Source organism: Nematostella vectensis, chromosome 8 (genome assembly GCF_932526225.1).
Source record: "Nematostella vectensis chromosome 8, jaNemVect1.1, whole genome shotgun sequence".
NCBI classification, from domain to species: domain Eukaryota; kingdom Metazoa; phylum Cnidaria; class Anthozoa; order Actiniaria; family Edwardsiidae; genus Nematostella; species Nematostella vectensis.
The window spans coordinates 15877668-15896952 of record NC_064041.1 but is presented as its reverse complement, the minus strand read 5'-3'; the positions used below and the strand labels follow the sequence as shown (position 1 = coordinate 15896952).

The window sequence follows — 19285 nt, the reverse complement described above, 5'->3', positions numbered from 1 at the left end:
TAGAGCGAGTACTACATTTATCGAAACATTGGCCACGTACGCAAAGTTATGACAGCTTTATAAAAAGTGTTTGCAAAAGCTGATATTTGTGGTGCCTTTTGTTTGAAATAAGCCTCCTAAAAGTTACACGGTCTCTGATTGGCTAATAAGCTCACACTATGTGCAATCAACCAATCAGAGGCCTTGTTATTAGATGGTGCACAAATTTATGTAGTGCTAACTTGCTTCTAACTATGGCTTAGGTCATAGGCACTGCTGGGATATTCTGCTTTTCAGCTGCTTAAAATTCGCCCTTCTGTTTTCATGGAGGGTTTATTGCTGAGCGGAATGTTTTGGGAAGAGCACAATTTTATTGAGTAATTTATAACAGATCAGTTCTGAAGGCAAAGCCACCAAGATGTTGATGTTAGCTGAAGCCGGCCGCTCTCTCAACAAAAACTTGATCAGCCTTTTCCGACACGACTCTGAAACTCCACAAATCTTAGAGAGGCTGGTTCACGAGATTCATACAGACAAAGAACTATGCAGTTACATGTTTTTAAATCATCCAGGATCAGAAGACATGTTATTGGGCCTGCTCAATTTATTGGACAGCGAGGACTCGAGGTAAGATCTGCCCTAGTAACGGAAACTACAAAATTCGGACCCTCCTGCCAAACGATTCACGAAGTTATCGTAAACAGGGTATTAAAATCACAGCATGGCTTTTTATTGTCTTGGATACAACAGCGAACCGGAGGTTTTTACGCAGTAGTTATTTTCTAAGAAAACAAATTAACCGGTCAGTTAATTTCCCGTGAGACATTTGCAGCACCGACTGTGCATTTTCTTTCTGCTGTCTCCTGGTTAGACAAAATGGTGTTTGCTTTTTGACAATAATTTTGTCAGGTTTCAGTCTTGAAATTCATTAGGAGCTGCAAGTGGTTATAGGACATTCAGTCTAAAAGCCGTATAACCATTAGCCCTATTTAATCGCATTCATTTATCAGCGATCACAGACCATACTCAAACATAAAAGCAAAGTATAACTGAAAGCATTTTCGATTCAAAACAAAATCGAAATTGAGTTTGTTTATGTTTAATCCTAACGGGTGGTCTTTATTGTTTAATTCGAGATCAAGCTACGAAATAAATAACTTGATCCTAAAATGATTTACAAAGTTTTTACCCTCTCTTCCTGAAAATAATTGAAATCTGCCCCGTATTTGCCAACTTTCGGATGTTAGTTTTTTTTGCGAGTGTTTGATTTTAGCCTGTTTAGATTTCCAGTTAAAATTTGACTTTGTCAAACAGTGCGTGTAACTAGGAAAACTGATTGATTTCTAGCCGCCTTATTAGTCACTATAATTAATTGACCGGTTAACGGCTACACCGGTTAGCCTCTTTTCGTGGACGTATTTAGCTAGAAATTGCTAATTTTCCTCTGTCACAGTGGAGCGGTGTGATAAAAAAGCATTTGTTTCCGTATGTTACCATCCAACTGTGAAAATTACAAAAGTTTTCCCGCACGTGAAGCCACTAAAAAGAAGGTCAATATATTCTTGCATAGGCAGATGGTTATTTGTCGCTAAGTTGATTTGAATCCACGATTACAGATTATTTTGAGAACTTATCTATCAACCGCTCTTGCGTTGTTTTCACCCTCTCTTTGCCCATTTTGACAGCTGAATTATACCCTGATAACAGTAAAAAGATTTTCCCTGTTGTGTTGTAGTTGTTATCACTGTCAGCGTTGTTGTTGTTGTCGGTGTTGTTGTTGTTATCGTTATCAGTGTTGCTGTTGTTATCGTTATCAGTGTTGCTGTTGTCGTTATCGTTTCCAGTGGTGTTGTTCTGTGTGGTTGTTGTCAGTATTGTTGTTGTTGTCAGTGTTGTTGTTGTTGTCAGTGTTGTTGTTGTCAGTGTTGTTGTTGTTGTCAGTGTTGTTGTTGTTGTCAGTGTTGTTGTTGTTGTCAGTGTTGTGGTTGTTGTCAGTATTGTTGTTGTTGTCAGTGTTGTTGTTGTTGTCAGTGTTGTTGTTGTTGACAGTATTGTTGTGGTTGTCAGTGTTGTTGTTGTTGTCAGTGTTGTTGTTGTTGTTGTCATTTTTGTTGTTGTTGTCAGTGTTGTTTTCAGTATTGTTGTTGTTCTCATTGTTGTTGCTGTTGTCAGTGCTGTTGCAGTGGTACTCAAGTGGGAGTATTTTTCCGACCCTCCCCCCCCCCTGGCTACGGGCCTGGTGTTGTTGTTTTTGTTGTTGTCAGTGTTGTTGTTGTTTTTGTTGTCAGTGTTCAGGCCCGTAGCCAGGATTTTAAGCGGTTTTGGCCAGCACGTAAATGTTGTCCGAAACAGTCAACATCCTGGTTCCAGGAATACTTGCCGAAACAGCGCGTGGCTTTCTTTTAGGGTGGGTGGCGATGAGGTTTCAATGATCCGTATGGGTACGGCTTATGAAATGCCCGATGGGTACGGCTTATGAAATGCCCTATGGGTACGGCTTATGAAATGTCCTATGGGTACGGCTTATGAAAATGCCCTATGGGTACGGCTTATTTAATGCCCTATTGGTACGGCTTATTTAATTCCCTATGGGTACGGCTTATGAAATGCCCTGTGGGTACGGCTTATGAAATGACCTATGGGTACGGCTTATGAAATGACCTATGGGTGCGTCTTATAAAATACCGTATGGGTACAGCTTATAAAATACCATGTGGGTGCGGCTTATGAAATGCCCTATGGGTGCGGCTTATTTAATGCCCTGTGGGTACGGCTTATGAAATGCCCTATGGGTACGGCTTATGAAATGCCCTATGGGTACGGCTTATGAAATGACCTATGGGTACGGCTTATGAAAATGCCCTATGGGTGCGTCTTATAAAATACTGTATGGGTACGGCTTATGAAATGCCCTATGGGTACGGCTTATGAAATGCCCGATGGGTACGGCTTATTTAATGACCTATGGGTACGGCTTATGAAATGCCCTATGGGTACGGCTTATGAAATGACCTATGGGTACGGATTATAAAATACCCTATGGGTACAGCTTATGAAATGTCCTATGGGTACGGCTTATGAAATGCCGCCTGGGTGCGTCTTATGAAATGCCATATGGGTAAACGGCTTATGAAATGCCCTATGGGTATACGGCGGCTTATGAAGTGCCGTATTGGTACGGCTTTTGTAGCCTGTCTCAGACTCCCTCACAACAAGCTCTTTGTGTGCGTGTGGGCGTTTTATTTCACGTTATCGTTTTGTGGTGATTTCAGGGTAGCTGGGAATGCTGCGTACGTGATAGGAACGCTTGCCGAAATGGACCTCGGGAAGAAGAGGATCGTGCAAATCTGCACAGATAACAGCGACAGCGAGCAAACCAAGCGGATTCTCCCCTCCCTCACGCGCATGCTCGAGATGGTTGACATGGAAACTGTCATGAACGCCGCCGGCACCATGGGAACACTGGTGAGATATCTACAGAACGCGATCTTTGATTTGCACGGACTCGGGTCCCGTTTTATTGCTTGACAAAGTAGAAGGGTGTCTGTATTGGTCTACCGCACTCTATCGACCAATCAGCGCGCGATAATCACTGTTGGTATTCTAGACCCCGTTTCCTCGTTTCCGTTTTCGTTTGAAAACGCAACTTTTTTGTTACGGATACGGGTATCGTCCACACGTAAACGCGAAAACGATAACAGAGAACGAAACGATTTGAAAATGATCTCCAGAGTGGAACAAATTGAAAACGATACCCTTCCGGTGCCGTGGGGACGGAACCTTGTTAATACGATGGCGTGACAACTCAGGTCCAGTCCACTTAGAGCGCGATTACGCATGCGCTGTAGAACTTGTAATCGTTTTCTTATCGTTTCTGCGTTTTCGTGGGGACGGGTCGTATAAAAATGAAAACCCTTCGTGTGGACGCGGATCTTTTTAAAAACGGAACAAAAGTGTTGCATTTCCAAACGAAACCCGGTACGTGGGGACAGTGTCCTATATAAGGGGGGTTATACTCCAACTGACACAGACTAGAACGAAAGAAGTATCGTTGATACACGTGACGAGGAGCCGGATTAAAAAAAAGGAAATTTAGCCTTTTTAGTTTAGAAATTAGCCCTTTTACATTGCCTCCGTCCCTTCCCCCCTCAGGCCGAGAACAAAGATTGCCGTAGCCCTTTTACATTGCCTCCGTCCCTCCCCCCCTCAGGCCGAGAACAAAGATTGCCGTAGCCCTTTTACATTGCCTCCGTCCCTTCCCCCCTCAGGCCGAGAACGAAGATTGCCGTAGCCCTTTTACATTGCCTCCGTCCCCCCCCCCCCCCCCCCCCTCAGGCCGAGAACGAAAATTGCCGTAGCCCTTTTACATTGCCTCCGTCCCTCCCCCCCCCCCCCTCAGGCCGAGAACGAAAATTGCCGTAGCCCTTTTACATTGCCTCCGTCCCTCCCCCCCTCAGGCCGAGAACGAAGATTGCCGTATATGGATGTTGAAGGAGGATTGTCTGGACGAAGCCATCGACAAGTTGACGAGACTACTCTCCTGCAAGGATTCCTGCACAGCCAGCAATGCGGCCCTTGTCCTGGCCAGGTGAGCACTACTCCCTTATTTACTAGCTTCTAGTATTAAATTGTACATCTAGATATACCCGCGCTCGTCCTTGCTAGGTATGCCATACTTCAAAGCACAACTCCGTCTTATACTAGCTACTAGTACAATTCTAGATATACCCGTGCTCGTCCTTGCTAGGTATGCCATACCTCAAAGCACAACCCCGTCTTATACTAGCTACTAGTATAATTCTAGATATACCCGTGCTCGTCCTTGCTAGGTATGCCATACATCAAAGCACAACTCCGTCTTATACTAGCTACTAGTATAATTCTAGATATACCCGTGCTCGTCCTTGCTAGGTATGCCATACCTCAAAGCACAACTCCGTCTTATACTAGCTACTAGTATAATTCTAAATATACCCGTGCTCGTCCTTGCTAGGTATGCCATACCTCAAAGCACAACTCCGTCTTATACTAGCTACTAGTATAATTCTAGATATACCCGTGCTCGTCCTTGCTAGGTATGCCATACCTCAAAGCACAACTCCGTCTTATACTAGCTACTAGTATAATTCTAGATATACCCGCGCTCGTCCTTGCTAGGTATGCCATACCTCAAAGCACAACTCCGTCTTATACTAGCTACTAGTACAATTCTAAATATACCCGTGCTCGTCCTTGCTAGGTATGCCATACCTCAAAGCACAACTCCGTCTTATACTAGCTACTAGTATAATTCTAGATATACCCGTGCTCGTCCTTGCTAGGTATGCCATACCTCAAAGCACATTTCCGTCTTATACTAGCTACTAGTATAATTCTAGATATACCCGTGCTCGTCCTTGCTAGGTATGCCATACCTCAAAGCACAACTCCGTCTTATACTAGCTACTAGTATAATTCTAGATATACCCGTGCTCGTCCTTGCTAGGTACGCCATACCTCAAAGCACAACTCCGTCTTATACTAGCTACTAGTATAATTCTAGATATACCCGTGCTCGTCCTTGCTAGGTATGCCATACATCAAAGCACAACTCCGTCTTATACTAGCTACTAGTATAATTCTAGATATACCCGTGCTCGTCCTTGCTAGGTACGCCATACCTCAAAGCACAACTCCGTCTTATACTAGCTACTAGTATAATTCTAGATATACCCGTGCTCGTCCTTGCTAGGTACGCCATACCACAAAGCACAACTCCGTCTTATACTAGCTACTAGTATAATTCTAGATATACCCGTGCTCGTCCTTGCTAGGTATGCCATACCACAAAGCACAACTCCGTCTTATACTAGCTACTAGTATAATTCTAGATATACCCGTGCTCGTCCTTGCTAGGTATGCCATACCTCAAAGCACAACTCCGTCTTATACTAGCTACTAGTATAATTCTAGATATACCCGTGCTCGTCCTTGCTAGGTATGCCATACCTCAAAGCACATTTCCGTCTTATACTAGCTACTAGTATAATTCTAGATATACCCGTGCTCGTCCTTGCTAGGTATGCCATACATCAAAGCACAACTCCGTCTTATACTAGCTACTAGTATAATTCTAGATATACCCGTGCTCGTCCTTGCTAGGTATGCCATACCTCAAAGCACAACTCCGTCTTATACTAGCTACTAGTATAATTCTAGATATACCCGTGCTCGTCCTTGCTAGGTATGCCATACCTCAAAGCACAACTCCGTCTTATACTAGCTACTAGTATAATTCTAGATATACCCGTGCTCGTCCTTGCTAGGTATGCCATACCTCAAAGCACAACTCCGTCTTATACTAGCTACTAGTATAATTCTAAATATACCCGTGCTCGTCCTTGCTAGGTATGCCATACCTCAAAGCACAACTCCGTCTTATACTAGCTACTAGTATAATTCTAAATATACCCGTGCTCGTCCTTGCTAGGTATGCCATACCTCAAAGCACAACTCCGTCTTATACTAGCTACTAGTATAATTCTAAATATACCCGTGCTCGTCCTTGCTAGGTATGCCATACCTCAAAGCACAACTCCGTCTTATACTAGCTACTAGTATAATTCTAGATATACCCGTGCTCGTCCTTGTCAGGCATGCTATACCTAAAACACTACTCCCTCGTACTAGCTACTGCCCGCTTGATATTGTTATGTCGTCGTTGTTGAATATACAACCGCCTTTGTTGTTGAATGTTCTTTATATCAAATCTTCGACTTTGGATGATGTTTATCAGACTGTGTCGTCCAGCTAACTAGTTGCTCATGTGTCCTCCCGTCAGATTCACCATAGCTGAGGAGGGCTGCGCACGCATCTTAAATCAACGCTGCTCGTCTCGCACTCTGGTACAACTGATCAAAGCCCTCGGCACAGATGACACGGGTGAGTAGTGAAACAGTTACCATAAAAATAACATGCAGATGTAACTATAACCGCGGTTGTTTTTCTATCCGACGCTACTGTCGTATAGTCGCGGTAGGTCGCACCATGACCGCGTTTAGTTTTTCTCTATATTCTGTGGTATGGTCGATGTAGGTCGCACTAGAACCGCTGTTGTTATTTTATCTGATCCTGTTGTGTGTTTTCGCGGTAGGTCGAGGAATGAACGCGGCATTCGCGATAGGTAGACTCTGCGACCTGGAGGCGGGATGCGCAAGAATTTTAGCCATGCCCGAGTCACGAAGATTGGTGAGATATTTTGTATTAACAATACTAATGAGGTCAAAGTGATGCCATCACCATCATTATCATCATCATCATCATCATCATCATCACCATCGACATCACCACCATCGACATCACCATTACCATACCAATAACCATAGAAATCACTATCAACATTATCAACTTCATTATCATTGCTATCATTATCATTGCTATTATCATCTTTTGTCCTGTAGCTAACAAGCCTAATCAAGATGCTGAGCTCGGATGATATCGGATGTAGCAAGAATGCGTGCTTTGCGCTTAGCTGCATCGCGTCCTTCCCACAAGGCCACACGCGCCTCCTCGCACACCCCGACATTGATGAAATCGTCCTCATTCTGTCCGGTATCTTGGCCTCTCCGGACGAGGAGATTGTGTGGTTTTCGGCCATGTAAGTAGACATCATCGTTCACCCGGTCACTTGTGGTTTGCCAACTGCTGCTCTAGTCTTTTCCTTTTTTTTCTTATGTTTGTTGCTGAGGTCCTGCCCTTCCACAACAACAACAACAACAACAACAACAACAACAACAACAACAACAACAACAACAACAACAAAGCGATGCTTTTTATAAAAAGAAACAATACACTCGAGTTCTATTGTAACTTTTCGTCTATCGTTTCTTCAGGTGGCATTCTTTTAGGCGGCATTCTCTTCCCTGGAACTTTTATTATAAACTCTGTTTTCTTTTGCAGATTAGAATACGCACGTGTGCATACTTAATGCGACTTTTATTAAGGTTTCCAGTCCCAAGAGACACCAGGCGCCCGAATATACCTCTAGATTTTTCACCTACGTCACAGCGAGCTGTGTGTGGCGTAACCGTATAAGACTTAGGTCTTAAGGGCTAGGAACCTGGTTATTGCCTCCCTATTAATGCGCGGGTGTCTCGGTACCTGTGTGTTACACAGTTCGCTAGATAGCGGTGTTGGGGCCGAAATCTCCAGCTTAGCCGTAAAGCTTTAGCTGCCATACGGTGATTCAGCGGACGTCTGGATGTATGGTCTTATTTTTTATTCATTTGGCCCCAAGGGGGAAGAGTTCGAGCCACGCTCCACGACCTTTTTTCTCTTTCCCCCCTTCATATTTGTTGTTAGGTGTCACATCGGCAATACTTTGATTCTGGTTTTGATGTCCAATACCCTCACGTTCAGCTTTCTTTTTTAGATATACTGGCTATGCGAACGACATTGTACATTGTCATTTTTCTTCTTGTGTCCCCCCCCTCTTCCCTCACCAGAACTTTCCCATAATACCCACGTGATTTTTTTAATACCCACACGATCGTTTTGTAATACGCACGTGATCGTTTTGTAATACCCTCGTGACCGTTTTGTAATACCCACGTGATTGTTTTGTAATACCCACGTGATTGTTTTTTAATACCCACATGATCGTTTTGTAATACCCACGTGATTGTTTTGTAATACCCTCGTGATTGTTTTGTAATACCCACGTGATTGTTTTGTAATACCCGCGTGATTGTTTTGTATTACCGTGATCGTTATGTTGCAGGATGCTCCACACGCTGGCTAGCCAAAAGAGCGGGTGTCTCTATCTGCGGACTCAAGAAGTACTCAAGCCCGCGTTACAGGTGCGTCACGCAATCCTTAGTACTCAAGCCCGCGTTACAGGTGCGTCACGCAATCCTTAGTACTCAAGCCCGCGTTACAGGTGCGTCACGCAATCCTTAGTACTCAAGCCCGCGTTACAGGTGCGTCACGCAATCCTTAGTACTCAAGGCCGCGTTGAAGGTATGTCACGCAATCCTTTGTACTCAAGCCCGAGTTACAGGTGTGCCTCGCAATCCGTAGTACTCAAGCCCGCGTTACAGGTGCGTCACGCAATCCTTAGTACTCAAGCCCGCGTTACAGGTGCGTCACGCAATCCTTAGTACTCAAGCCCGCGTTACAGGTGCGTCACGCAATCCTTAGTACTCAAGGCCGCGTTGAAGGTATGTCACGCAATCCTTTGTACTCAAGCCCGAGTTACAGGTGTGCCTCGCAATCCGTAGTACTCAAGCCCGCGTTACAGGTATGTCACGCAATCCTTTGTACTCAAGCCCGAGTTACAGGTGTGCCTCGCAATCCGTAGTACTCAAGCCCGCGTTACAGGTGTGTCACGCAATCCGTTGTACTCAAGCCCGCGTTACAGGTGCGTCACGCAATCCTTAGTACTCAAGCCCGCGTTACAGGTGTGTCACCCAATCCGTAGTACTCAAGCCCGCGTTACAGGTGTGTCACGCAATCCGTAGTTCTCTCACGGATGTGCCCTTGAGCATAGAGATGGCTTTGCAGCCAGGCGAAATTTTGACGTGTTTGAGCATCTAAAACTGTAAAAACATTTTGAACATGTCGTCATTACCTTCTTCTCATATGTGTAAAACCTATTGTCATACCACCGATTTGAGAATTAGGGAGAAAGGTAGGGGTGGTTTCGTACTGGTGCCTTCACTTGGTAATGTTTCTCATTGTTTTCTCCTGCAGGCTGTTCTCGACAGTAAAAATATCAGAAAAGACACTAAAGAGGAAGTGGAGGAGACGTTAGCTATACTCGAGAAACTGCCGCAACCAAAACCCCCGAAACTCAACGGTACGCGTACACTCGCGTGTACTCGCGGGTACACTCGCTCACTTGCATGTAGATATGTCGCATGTTAAAAACCACCGAAACTTAACGGTACGCGTACACTCGCACACGCGTGTAGATGAGTCCCATGCAAAAACCATCTAATCTCCCCGGTCCCTGCACACTCGCACATACCACATACTAAAACCACCGCAACCTAAATACGACCATAGGTAGATGCAAGATAGTCGTGGGCAGAGTCGAAATCAATGAAATGGTTGAGCCCCTAAATTCGTCCATGGATAGATCAAGCTAGTCGTGTGCGGAGTCGAAATCAATGAAATGGTTGAGCCCCTAAATACGTCCATAGGTAGATCAAGCTAGTCATGGACAAAATCATAATCAATGAAATAGTTAAGATTCTAAATACGTCCATGAGTGATCAAGCTAGTCGTGAGCAGAGTCGTAATCAATGAAACAGTTGAGCCCCTAAATACGCGCATGGGTAGATCAAGCTAGTCGTTTGGCAGAGTCGAAATCAATGAAATGGTTTATTTCTTCACCCTGCAGTTGAGAGCGCCTACACGATCCTTGTTGACTGGGAGGCGATGAATCCCAAGAGTGGACTGGACGTCTTCTTCGAGCTGTTTCAAGGTGCGCTGATTTAGAGTACATCATGAGGTGTGCACGATGTTTGATCTTAAATATTACTCTTTCACAGATGGCGAAACGGTTTACGAGGGGCACAGAAACAGCTACATCGCCAGCAGTTTGACGCCCGTCACGTCCTATTCATTCTGCGTCCGGGCATTCACCGAGGGAGATGAGGGACACACTAGTAAGAATGTGAGCGCCACCACGCCCGAATCAGGTAAACAGTGAGCGCTACCACGCCCGAATCAGGTAAACAGTGAGCGCTACCACGCCCGAATCAGGTAAACAGTGAGCGCTACCACGCCCGAATCAGGTTAATAGTGAGCGCTACCACGCCCGAATCAGGTAAACAGTGAGCGCTACCACGCCCGAATCAGGTAAACAGTGAGCGCTACCACGCCCGAATCAGGTAAACAGTGAGCGCTACCACGCCCGAATCAGGTAAACAGTGAGCGCTACCACGCCCCGAGTCAGGTAAACAGTGAGCGCTACAACGCCCCGAATCAGGTAAACAGTGAGCGCTACAACGCCCCGAGTCAGGTAAACAGTGAGCGCTACAACGCCCCGAGTCAGGTAAACAGTGAGCGCTACCACGCCCCGAGTCAGGTAAACAGTGAGCGCTACCACGCCCCGAGTCAGGTAAACAGTGAGCGCTACCACGCCCCGAGTCAGGTAAACAGTGAGCGCTACAACGCCCGAATCAGGTAAACAGTGAGCGCTACCACGCCCCGAGTCAGGTAAACAGTGAGCGCTACCACGCCCCGAGTCAGGTAAACAGTGAGCGCTACCACGCCCCGAGTCAGGTAAACAGTGAGCGCTACCACGCCCCGAGTCAGATAAAATGTAAGACTGCGAAAGCTACCACGCCTGAGTCAGATAAAATGTAAGACTGCGAAAGCTACCACGCCTGAGTCAGATAAAATGTAAGACTGCGAAAGCTACCACGCCTGAGTCAGATAAAATGTAAGACTGCGAAAGCTACCACGCCTGAGTCAGATAAAACTTGAGACCGTGAGCGCTTCTACGCCCACGTCAGGTAAACAGAGAGCGAAACAGAGAAACTCCTCGTGGCCAAAGGGACCAATATTTTGATAACGATGTGTTTAGTTCCAAGTGCCCCTCAATTCCCGCGGGTAGCAGCTAAGACAACGAATCAAATCAAGATCATGTGGGATCCTCCGGAAACGGCCAACGGCGTGCTAAAGGCTTACCAAGTCGTCACAAGAGGTAGGTGTAATGAGCGTTACACCCCATGCACTGAGCGTTACATCCCATGCAATGACCTTAACGTTACACCCCATCCTCTTAGCGTTACACCCCATCCTCTGAGCGTTAGTCCCCATGCACTGAGCGTTACACCCCATGCACTGAGCGTTACATCCCATGTACTGAGCGTTACACCCCATGCACTGAGCGTTACACCCCATCCACTGAGCGTTACACCCCATCCACTGAGCGTTACACCCCATGCACTGAGCGTTACTCCCCATGCACTGAGCGTTACACCCCATGTACTGAGCGTTACACCCCATGCACTGAGCGTTACACCCCATGCAATGACCTGAGCGTTACACCCTATCCGCTGAGCGTTAAACCCTATGCAATGAACGTTACACCCCATCCACTGAGCGTTACAACCCATGTACTGAGCGTTACACCCCATCCACTGAGCGTTACACCCCATGCACTAAGCGTTACACCCCATCCACTGAGCGTTACACACCATGCACTGAGCGTTACACCCCATGCTATGAGCGTTACACCCCATGCACTAAGCGTTACACCCCATGTACTGAGCGTTACACCCCATGCACTGAGCGTTACACCCCATGCACTAAGCGTTACATCCCATTCGCTAAGCGTTACACCCCATGTACTGAGCGTTACACCCCATACACTGAGCGTTACACCCCATCCACTGAGCGTTACACCCCATGCACTGAGCGTTACACCCCATCCACTAAGCGTTACACCCCATGCTATGAGCGTTACACCCCATGCATTGAGCGTTACACCCCATCCACTAAGCGTTACACCCCATGCTATGAGCGTTACACCCCATGCACTAAGCGTTACATCCCATCCGCTAAGCGTTACACCCCATGCACTGAGCGTTACACCCCATGCACTAAGCGTTACACCCCATCCACTGAGCGTTACACCCTATGAGTGTGAAGTGTTAATTTTTGTGCTTGAGGCAAAATACCGTGCGAAAGACGCCATGTATAGTGTATATCACACCAGATATACCATTGCCTACTCGTGTTCATTACTGGTACTATGTGCAAGACAAGTCTTGCAAATCTGTAAAGCACCGAGAAAACCGTCGGATGCCGTGCCGCCAAAATCTGTGCGGAGTGTTGCCTTCCCTGCACTGATAACCCAAGCGGAGAAGTCAATAGATGTCAGGGATGTGTCCAAGGCCGTACCACTCTAGTTCCGTTGCCATAGTCACTAACCTGTCGTATTGTCTGTTCAGTGTTCGAATTCTCCCTAGGTCGTACCACGTATCTGGACATCTCGGAGAATTATCTCATTCTGTCGGGGCTCCCTACCGATACTGAGTATACATTTGAGGTACGACACGAGAGGCTTCATCCATCATAAACCGCCCTCTTCAATATTCTTCACTCCTCCCCTCCCTCTTCTCCCTCCCCCTCTGCCCCCATCAAACCCTTGAACCCAGTCCACCGCCTTCTCTTCCATTTCCTCTCCTTCCTTCTCCCTATGCACCCACCAAACTCTAGTACCTCCATCGCCATCATCTTTTTCTTCCTTTTTTATATTTCACTTTTTTAACCTCTGTTACTTCTTCATAGATCTACGCGCTGACAAGCAAGGGAAGAGGAGAGGCAGCACTGCTGACCACAAGGACCGACGACTTAGGTGATTCACGCACCCAATCTTGATCGACCTGCGTGACACACAGCTGTTATCAAATTAAATATGACTCACAAGTGTTATTAAATTAAATAGTAGTACTCACAATTGTCATCAAATTAAATAAAGATATTTCATTCTGTGCGTATCAGTCCTTGTATTTTATCCTCTGCATTTGAGTCCTTAAATATTATTATCAATCTGAATTGCCTCGTTCTCGTGTAGCGTCGCACGCACCTCCCAAGCCCACCCTGCAAGCACTGGGGCGTCACGAAATCCTTGTCACGTGGGACCACCCGCCGAGGCCTTTAGGAAGGATCAACAGCTTCGAGGTCAAGGTCGACAAACAGGTCATCTACACTGGCATCGACAAGAGCTGCATCGCACGCTTCCTCAAGCCCAACACGGAGTACACGATCACGGTCAGTCACGTCACGTAACAAGTGTCACGCAATCTTTTTTATTAATTCTGTCACAGTGTGTGTCACTGGTGACATAAAAATAAACGTCATTCGTCACGTCACCTCTAATCCAATTTTGGTCACGCAACTTGTGTCACACAATCATAGACAATAAATGTTTCACGCAATATTTGACATCCTTTAAGTATTGCATGCGTCACGCAACCCTTGTAACGTAATCACATCTCACACAAAGTCAAATACAATATGTTCCCGAATTCCTGACTGATGTCTCCAAGTGTCACGCAATGTCGTACCGAGTCACGCCACCTTGACGTGACGTCTGTGCTTGTAGGTCAGTGCTTGGACGAGTGAGGGGCGGTGCGAGAGCCTTCCCGCCAGAAAGCGAACAGCGCGGGAGATTTACCGTAAGACAAAAGGTTCATATTCACGCACCTGCACCAGCACGCACGACGGGTAGCCTGTGGAATCACACAGACTTCTTTCGGGTAGCCTGTGTTGTCCACCTTATTCTACTTGGGTTGCCTGTGGAATTTCGCCGACGTAGTCATGAAATTACAATTTGCACCGTCACCTGCACTCACTAACCAATAACTGCAAACGCGTGAGACTTTTAGAGAGTTAGCGCCAGATCGAGGCTAAAGGTCACCGGCTAGAATTAGACGTCAACGAAAGTGCATTTCTATCGCTTGTTAAACTTTGGTCTGAACCACCATACCTATCCCAAGCGTTAAATAATATTTAACTGAAATATGTGAAATCCTTGCCTTTTTCTGCACTAGCACTCATCCCTCGTTGTTTGATAAACCGTTTTTGTTTTATCGCAGATTGTAGCGCAAAGATCATTAAACAGACGACAACTAAACGATCGGCGAATAAACTAAAAAGTAAAAGCCTACCCCTACTTTCTACACTTCTAACCCACTGACGCTTGGGGCTCGAGTCGTAATCAATAAAAACTAACCCCATACATTTGTCACTATATCTAACCCATCGTTATGAAAATCAAATAGTAATTAATATAATAAACAACATCAAGTCAATTAAAAATAAATCTCTGAATACTTTAAGTGATAAAGCAAGTGCTCTAAACTTTTTATATGAAAAAATAAGAGAACTGAACTGAAGATGTGTTGTGTATAGGAGATGTCTAAACTAAACATATTCTGAATCCGGAAAACGTATATTAAAGCTAAAGACAAACTGAAACATAAGTTATAAATAAGCTCGACAGTTTGCCTTTGGGAAAGCTGGTGGTGCTGAATCTGTTTCTCGCTTATGATGCATCATGGGAAAATGCTATATATATATATGTGTGTGTGCGTGTTGCTTGTCACGTGATCACCGGTCACATGTCATTCATAATGGTTTTCTCTATTACAGTACCGATCAGAAAGCCGCTTTACCCATTCGAAACTATTCCAGAACTCAAGCCCAGCGAAAAAGGTGAAAAACTCATGACACACTGCAATTGTTCATTATAGAGTCAGAACAACCAGGTACATTACTGGTTCTTGACCGTAGCAAAATATTAATGTCAATGTATCAGAGAGGGCCGTAAGAGTTTGTGGTGATGCGGTTTTGCTTTAAATCTGGCCCGGTTTTTCGGTATTTCGTTTTTTATTCCGCCGTATTGCGGTTTCTCTAGACTGCGGGGTTGACGGTTTTGCGTTTTTTTTTTACGTTTTTCTGTGCGGTCCCCCCCCCCCCCTTCTCTTACGCTCCCCTCTTAACCCCCTTTGTCGTGGAAATTCGTTTCCCCGTGCAATCAATTTCCTTCGATACCTTTTTGCGTTTGCGTTTGCGTTTACTAGCACTTCATGCTACGTACAAGCAATACAACTCTCAACGATCAACGTTTTACAATCAATTCAATCAATCCAATCCAATACGATCAATACGATCAATACGATCAATAACTAAACTATACAATGTTCTCCCTATTTATACCCTAATTTTACGCCCTTACAATCAATGGATAATACAGCGCTTTCTTTCATCTACCCACAAACGGATATTTACTAAATAGTTTACATTCCTTTCTTACTACGATTCATCGTGCTATTCACGTTCACAAGATTAAATCACTACTTAATTTCCTGATAAGATAGGACAATAACACCTAACGTAATTTCCTTCTCGCGTCACGTAAAACTAATAAACTCTTAATCCCCGACACCCTTAAAGTGGTCTTCCCTAGTGCCGTTATGGTGTTATAGAGATCGCGTTTCATGCCTTAGTTACTTGATTTGTTCACCTCGCTCTACTATCCGTTCTATAAATTATCCTTTAAAACATACTGTGTAATATGCCATTCTACGATCTCAACGCATGACTTTGATGGCTTTAATAACGTTGTCTTTTTTTTTTTAAGAAATCAAGCGAGCGCGCACAGCAGAAACAGCACCGCTCCCGAACGTTGAGTCGAAGACCGAGTCTAAAACACGCCTCAGAAAATCAAATGTAAGGGATTACATAGACGTGTGTAATCATGTACGAGGGACTTCGGTGGGTTATCGAATGTGTAAGGGATAAAAAAATTAAGCAAAGAAGTCGTGGTCATGTAGACGGAGGTGCGAAAAGTGATGACTTATCAGCGATAATGCGATGCTTAATTGAATTTGTAATGAAGCGTGTTAATGATGGTGGTTATGATGATGATGATGATGATGACGATGACGATGACGATGATGATGATGATGGTGATGGTGATGGTGATGGTGATGGTGATGACGATATAGTGATTTTGGTTGTTTCCATTATAATGATGATGGTGGCGATAGTAGTGCTGTGGTTGAGTTGCACATTTTAGTATTGATAATGTAGATGATTATTTTGATTGTTATGATGAAGGTGATGGAATTAATTAAGGTATCGATGATGACGCCGAGTATTGGTGGTGGTGTTTGCAATGGTAATAAATTGAGGTATTTCTTGTCCCTAGTCCTCGGTAGAAAGCAAACCCCGCCCTAACACGTCTGCCGGGGTTCCTGAGGCGAACGAAAAGAACAACAGCCCTGCAAACAACCGAACAACACGAAAGTCGATTGGTGAGTTTGATACGTATCGACCCATTCAGCACGAAAGTCGATTGGTGAGTTTAATACATATCGACCCACTCAGCACCTAAGTCGATTGGTGAGTTTAATACGTATCGACCCATTCAGCACGAAAGTCGATTGGTGAGTACAATACGTATCGACCCATTCAGCACGAAAGTCGATTGGTGAGTTTAATACGTATCGACAAGAGAGTATAAGATAAGAGAGGGACACTTTGGTATTACCCGCGCGCCATGTCGATTCCTAATCTGGCTATTTTTAGTAACCACCACCCCACCACTGCGCGTGAGCATTTTTAATCACCCTACCCCCGCGCTTTGGCATTTACATCTTGTTGTTTGCCGCTGTTTTGTGACTTGAAACCGAAAAAAAAACACTCTATTTGCAAAAATACCATCGAAAATATAATTCTAGCATCAAGGATACGGGCAGTTGCAGTATATTAAGGGGATGTAGTACTTCGAGTATTGCAAGATTTCGTTTAAAAAAGAGACTTCATATTCAAAATCAAGAACGAAAAAACTCGTGCTTCAAACACTGCTTCCGCTCTAACTTGCTGCTTCTTCGTGGTTTTTCAACATTCAGTATCTTCCTAATGGTCAAACATAATCTGTAAGTTAGACATTAGATATGATATTGATTTTTGTGAATATTCCGGTGAATTAAGAAGGAATCCAAGAAAATAGAAAAGAAAATTTCATAAAACTATCCTTGTAACGAGGGAATGCATTTTTGTGATGATCAAAGCCAGCAAGCTGAAGTATCTGAGCTTTTCTGATAGTGAGAAAATAAAGAGGGATATATTACTGTACTTGTCTAATGTTGTTTCTAGACATTTCTATAACTATTAAGTATATTATACAAGCTGAAGTTGGGATCAAACGCGGTATTTCAGCCATGTTATCGCTCGTCGGTGTTTTCTTTCTTCTTGACTTTGACTTTCAGATTAGACTAGAACTTATAGATAATCCCCTTTGCTTTCAGTTCGGCGGAATTCTAGATTCAAAGCCGAGCTATCAGCATCACTAGATTCCATCAAGGATAAAGTCAAGGTAGAGTACGATACAATATTATTATCGTTATTATCATCATCACCATCATCATTTTTGTCACCATCATCATCATTTTCTTCATCATCGTAATCATCATCATCATCATTAACAGCATCTTTAATCGTTTAAAATCATCCATATCATCATCAAAACCACCAATATCATCACAATCACCATCACCACCACCACCACCATCATCATCACCACCACCACCACCACCACTACCATCATCACCACCACCATCATCACCACCATCACCAAGTAATCGGTAGGCTGCTGCTTCTACTGTTGCTGCTGCTGTTTCTGTTGCGGCTAATAGTTCGGTTTTCTTGCCTTTTCTTGTACAGGAGGATGCAGACCCTAACACGACGCTAGGCGCAAAAATTGAGAGGCGGCCCTCCATCAGTCGAGAAGGAGTTAAGCCTCTCTCCTCAAAACCCGAGGCGCGCGAACAGAAACGACCCACTAAAGGTAACTCAAAGACGGCCTACTAAAGGTAACGCAAAGACGACCTACTAAAGGTAACTCAAAGACGGCCTACTAAAGGTAACTCAAAGACGGCCCATTAAAGGTAACGCAACGACGACTAATATAAAGTAACGCAAAGATGCTAAAGGTAACGCCAAAGAAGACCTTACACCGAAGACACATTGTAGAACACATACGTCACTTTTGCTCTTAACATGTTTTTATTCTTTATTCACAGGGCCGCGTCGAAATAGTCTTCCCGGCGTGCCCATAGCACCTGTTAAGTCTGCACGCTCACCTCTGTTCCAGTCCCAAGCAAATCGAAACTCGGCCAATCGTCAGTCGCCCGCGATAAAGACTAAAGCAGACCTCGACTGGACTAAACGGTAAACATGAACCTTAGCAGGACTGGCGCAAGTGATTAATATGTTATGCACATGTCAGGGGGACCACAAGGCATTGTAATTGGGTGGATTTATGTATGGCGACCAATTTATGGACCCGAAGGCAGACGAGTTCTGTACTCGCTAAGAACATACGGGCTGTATCCGCTAATGCCTAGTGCACACTAGCTACATCACAACATAGCGACATGGGCGCGCGCACTATGTTTAGCCCGACATAACGACATGGACATAATGACATAAAAGAAAAACATGTCGTTATGTCGAAGATAAGAGTGCGCGCGCCCATGTCGTTATGTCGATATATCGCTAGTGTGCACTAGGCATAAGAGAAGACAAGTTCTGTATTTTATAAGAGCAGACAAGTTTTGTATTTTCTAAGGGCAGACGAGTTCTGTATTTTCTAAGAAAAGACGGGCAGACAGGTTCCGTATTTGAATTTTTTATATCCTTATTATAGGGACACGCCCACTCTGATCGGTGAGATGTCGGATTCACTGACGACCCTCAGGATCAAGAAACCAACGTCTGGCAAGGAGAGCGACGAGTAAGT

At 44.7% G+C, this 19285-nt stretch overlaps 1 protein-coding gene across 4 annotated transcripts in view; it reads left to right on the top strand.

The window, feature by feature from the left end:
* Positions 1-203: 203 nt before the first annotated feature.
* The window catches only part of LOC116613146 (fibronectin type III domain-containing protein 1), a 25153-nt gene continuing 6071 nt past the window's right edge, over positions 204-19285 (top strand). The window contains exons 1-23 of one of the 4 annotated variants that reach the window (XM_032373766.2): positions 204-606; positions 3252-3444; positions 4437-4567; positions 6800-6900; positions 7112-7206; positions 7419-7615; positions 8738-8816; positions 9709-9814; positions 10361-10444; positions 10512-10661; positions 11552-11671; positions 12942-13021; positions 13264-13330; positions 13550-13746; positions 14081-14165; positions 14574-14633; positions 15130-15192; positions 16121-16209; positions 16691-16796; positions 17793-17860; positions 18208-18331; positions 18567-18714; positions 19193-19279. In XM_032373766.2, coding sequence (XP_032229657.2) covers positions 398-606; positions 3252-3444; positions 4437-4567; positions 6800-6900; positions 7112-7206; positions 7419-7615; positions 8738-8816; positions 9709-9814; positions 10361-10444; positions 10512-10661; positions 11552-11671; positions 12942-13021; positions 13264-13330; positions 13550-13746; positions 14081-14165; positions 14574-14633; positions 15130-15192; positions 16121-16209; positions 16691-16796; positions 17793-17860; positions 18208-18331; positions 18567-18714; positions 19193-19279 — 2639 coding nt within the window. In that variant the 5' untranslated portion in view covers positions 204-397. Of the gene's footprint in view, positions 607-3251; positions 3445-4436; positions 4568-6799; positions 6901-7111; positions 7207-7418; positions 7616-8737; positions 8817-9708; positions 9815-10360; positions 10445-10511; positions 10662-11551; positions 11672-12923; positions 13022-13263; positions 13331-13549; positions 13747-14080; positions 14166-14573; positions 14634-15129; positions 15193-16120; positions 16210-16690; positions 16797-17792; positions 17861-18207; positions 18332-18566; positions 18715-19192; positions 19280-19285 lie in introns of all 4 variants that reach the window. The other 3 variants (XM_032373763.2, XM_032373768.2, XM_032373767.2) reach the window with 3 other exon arrangements.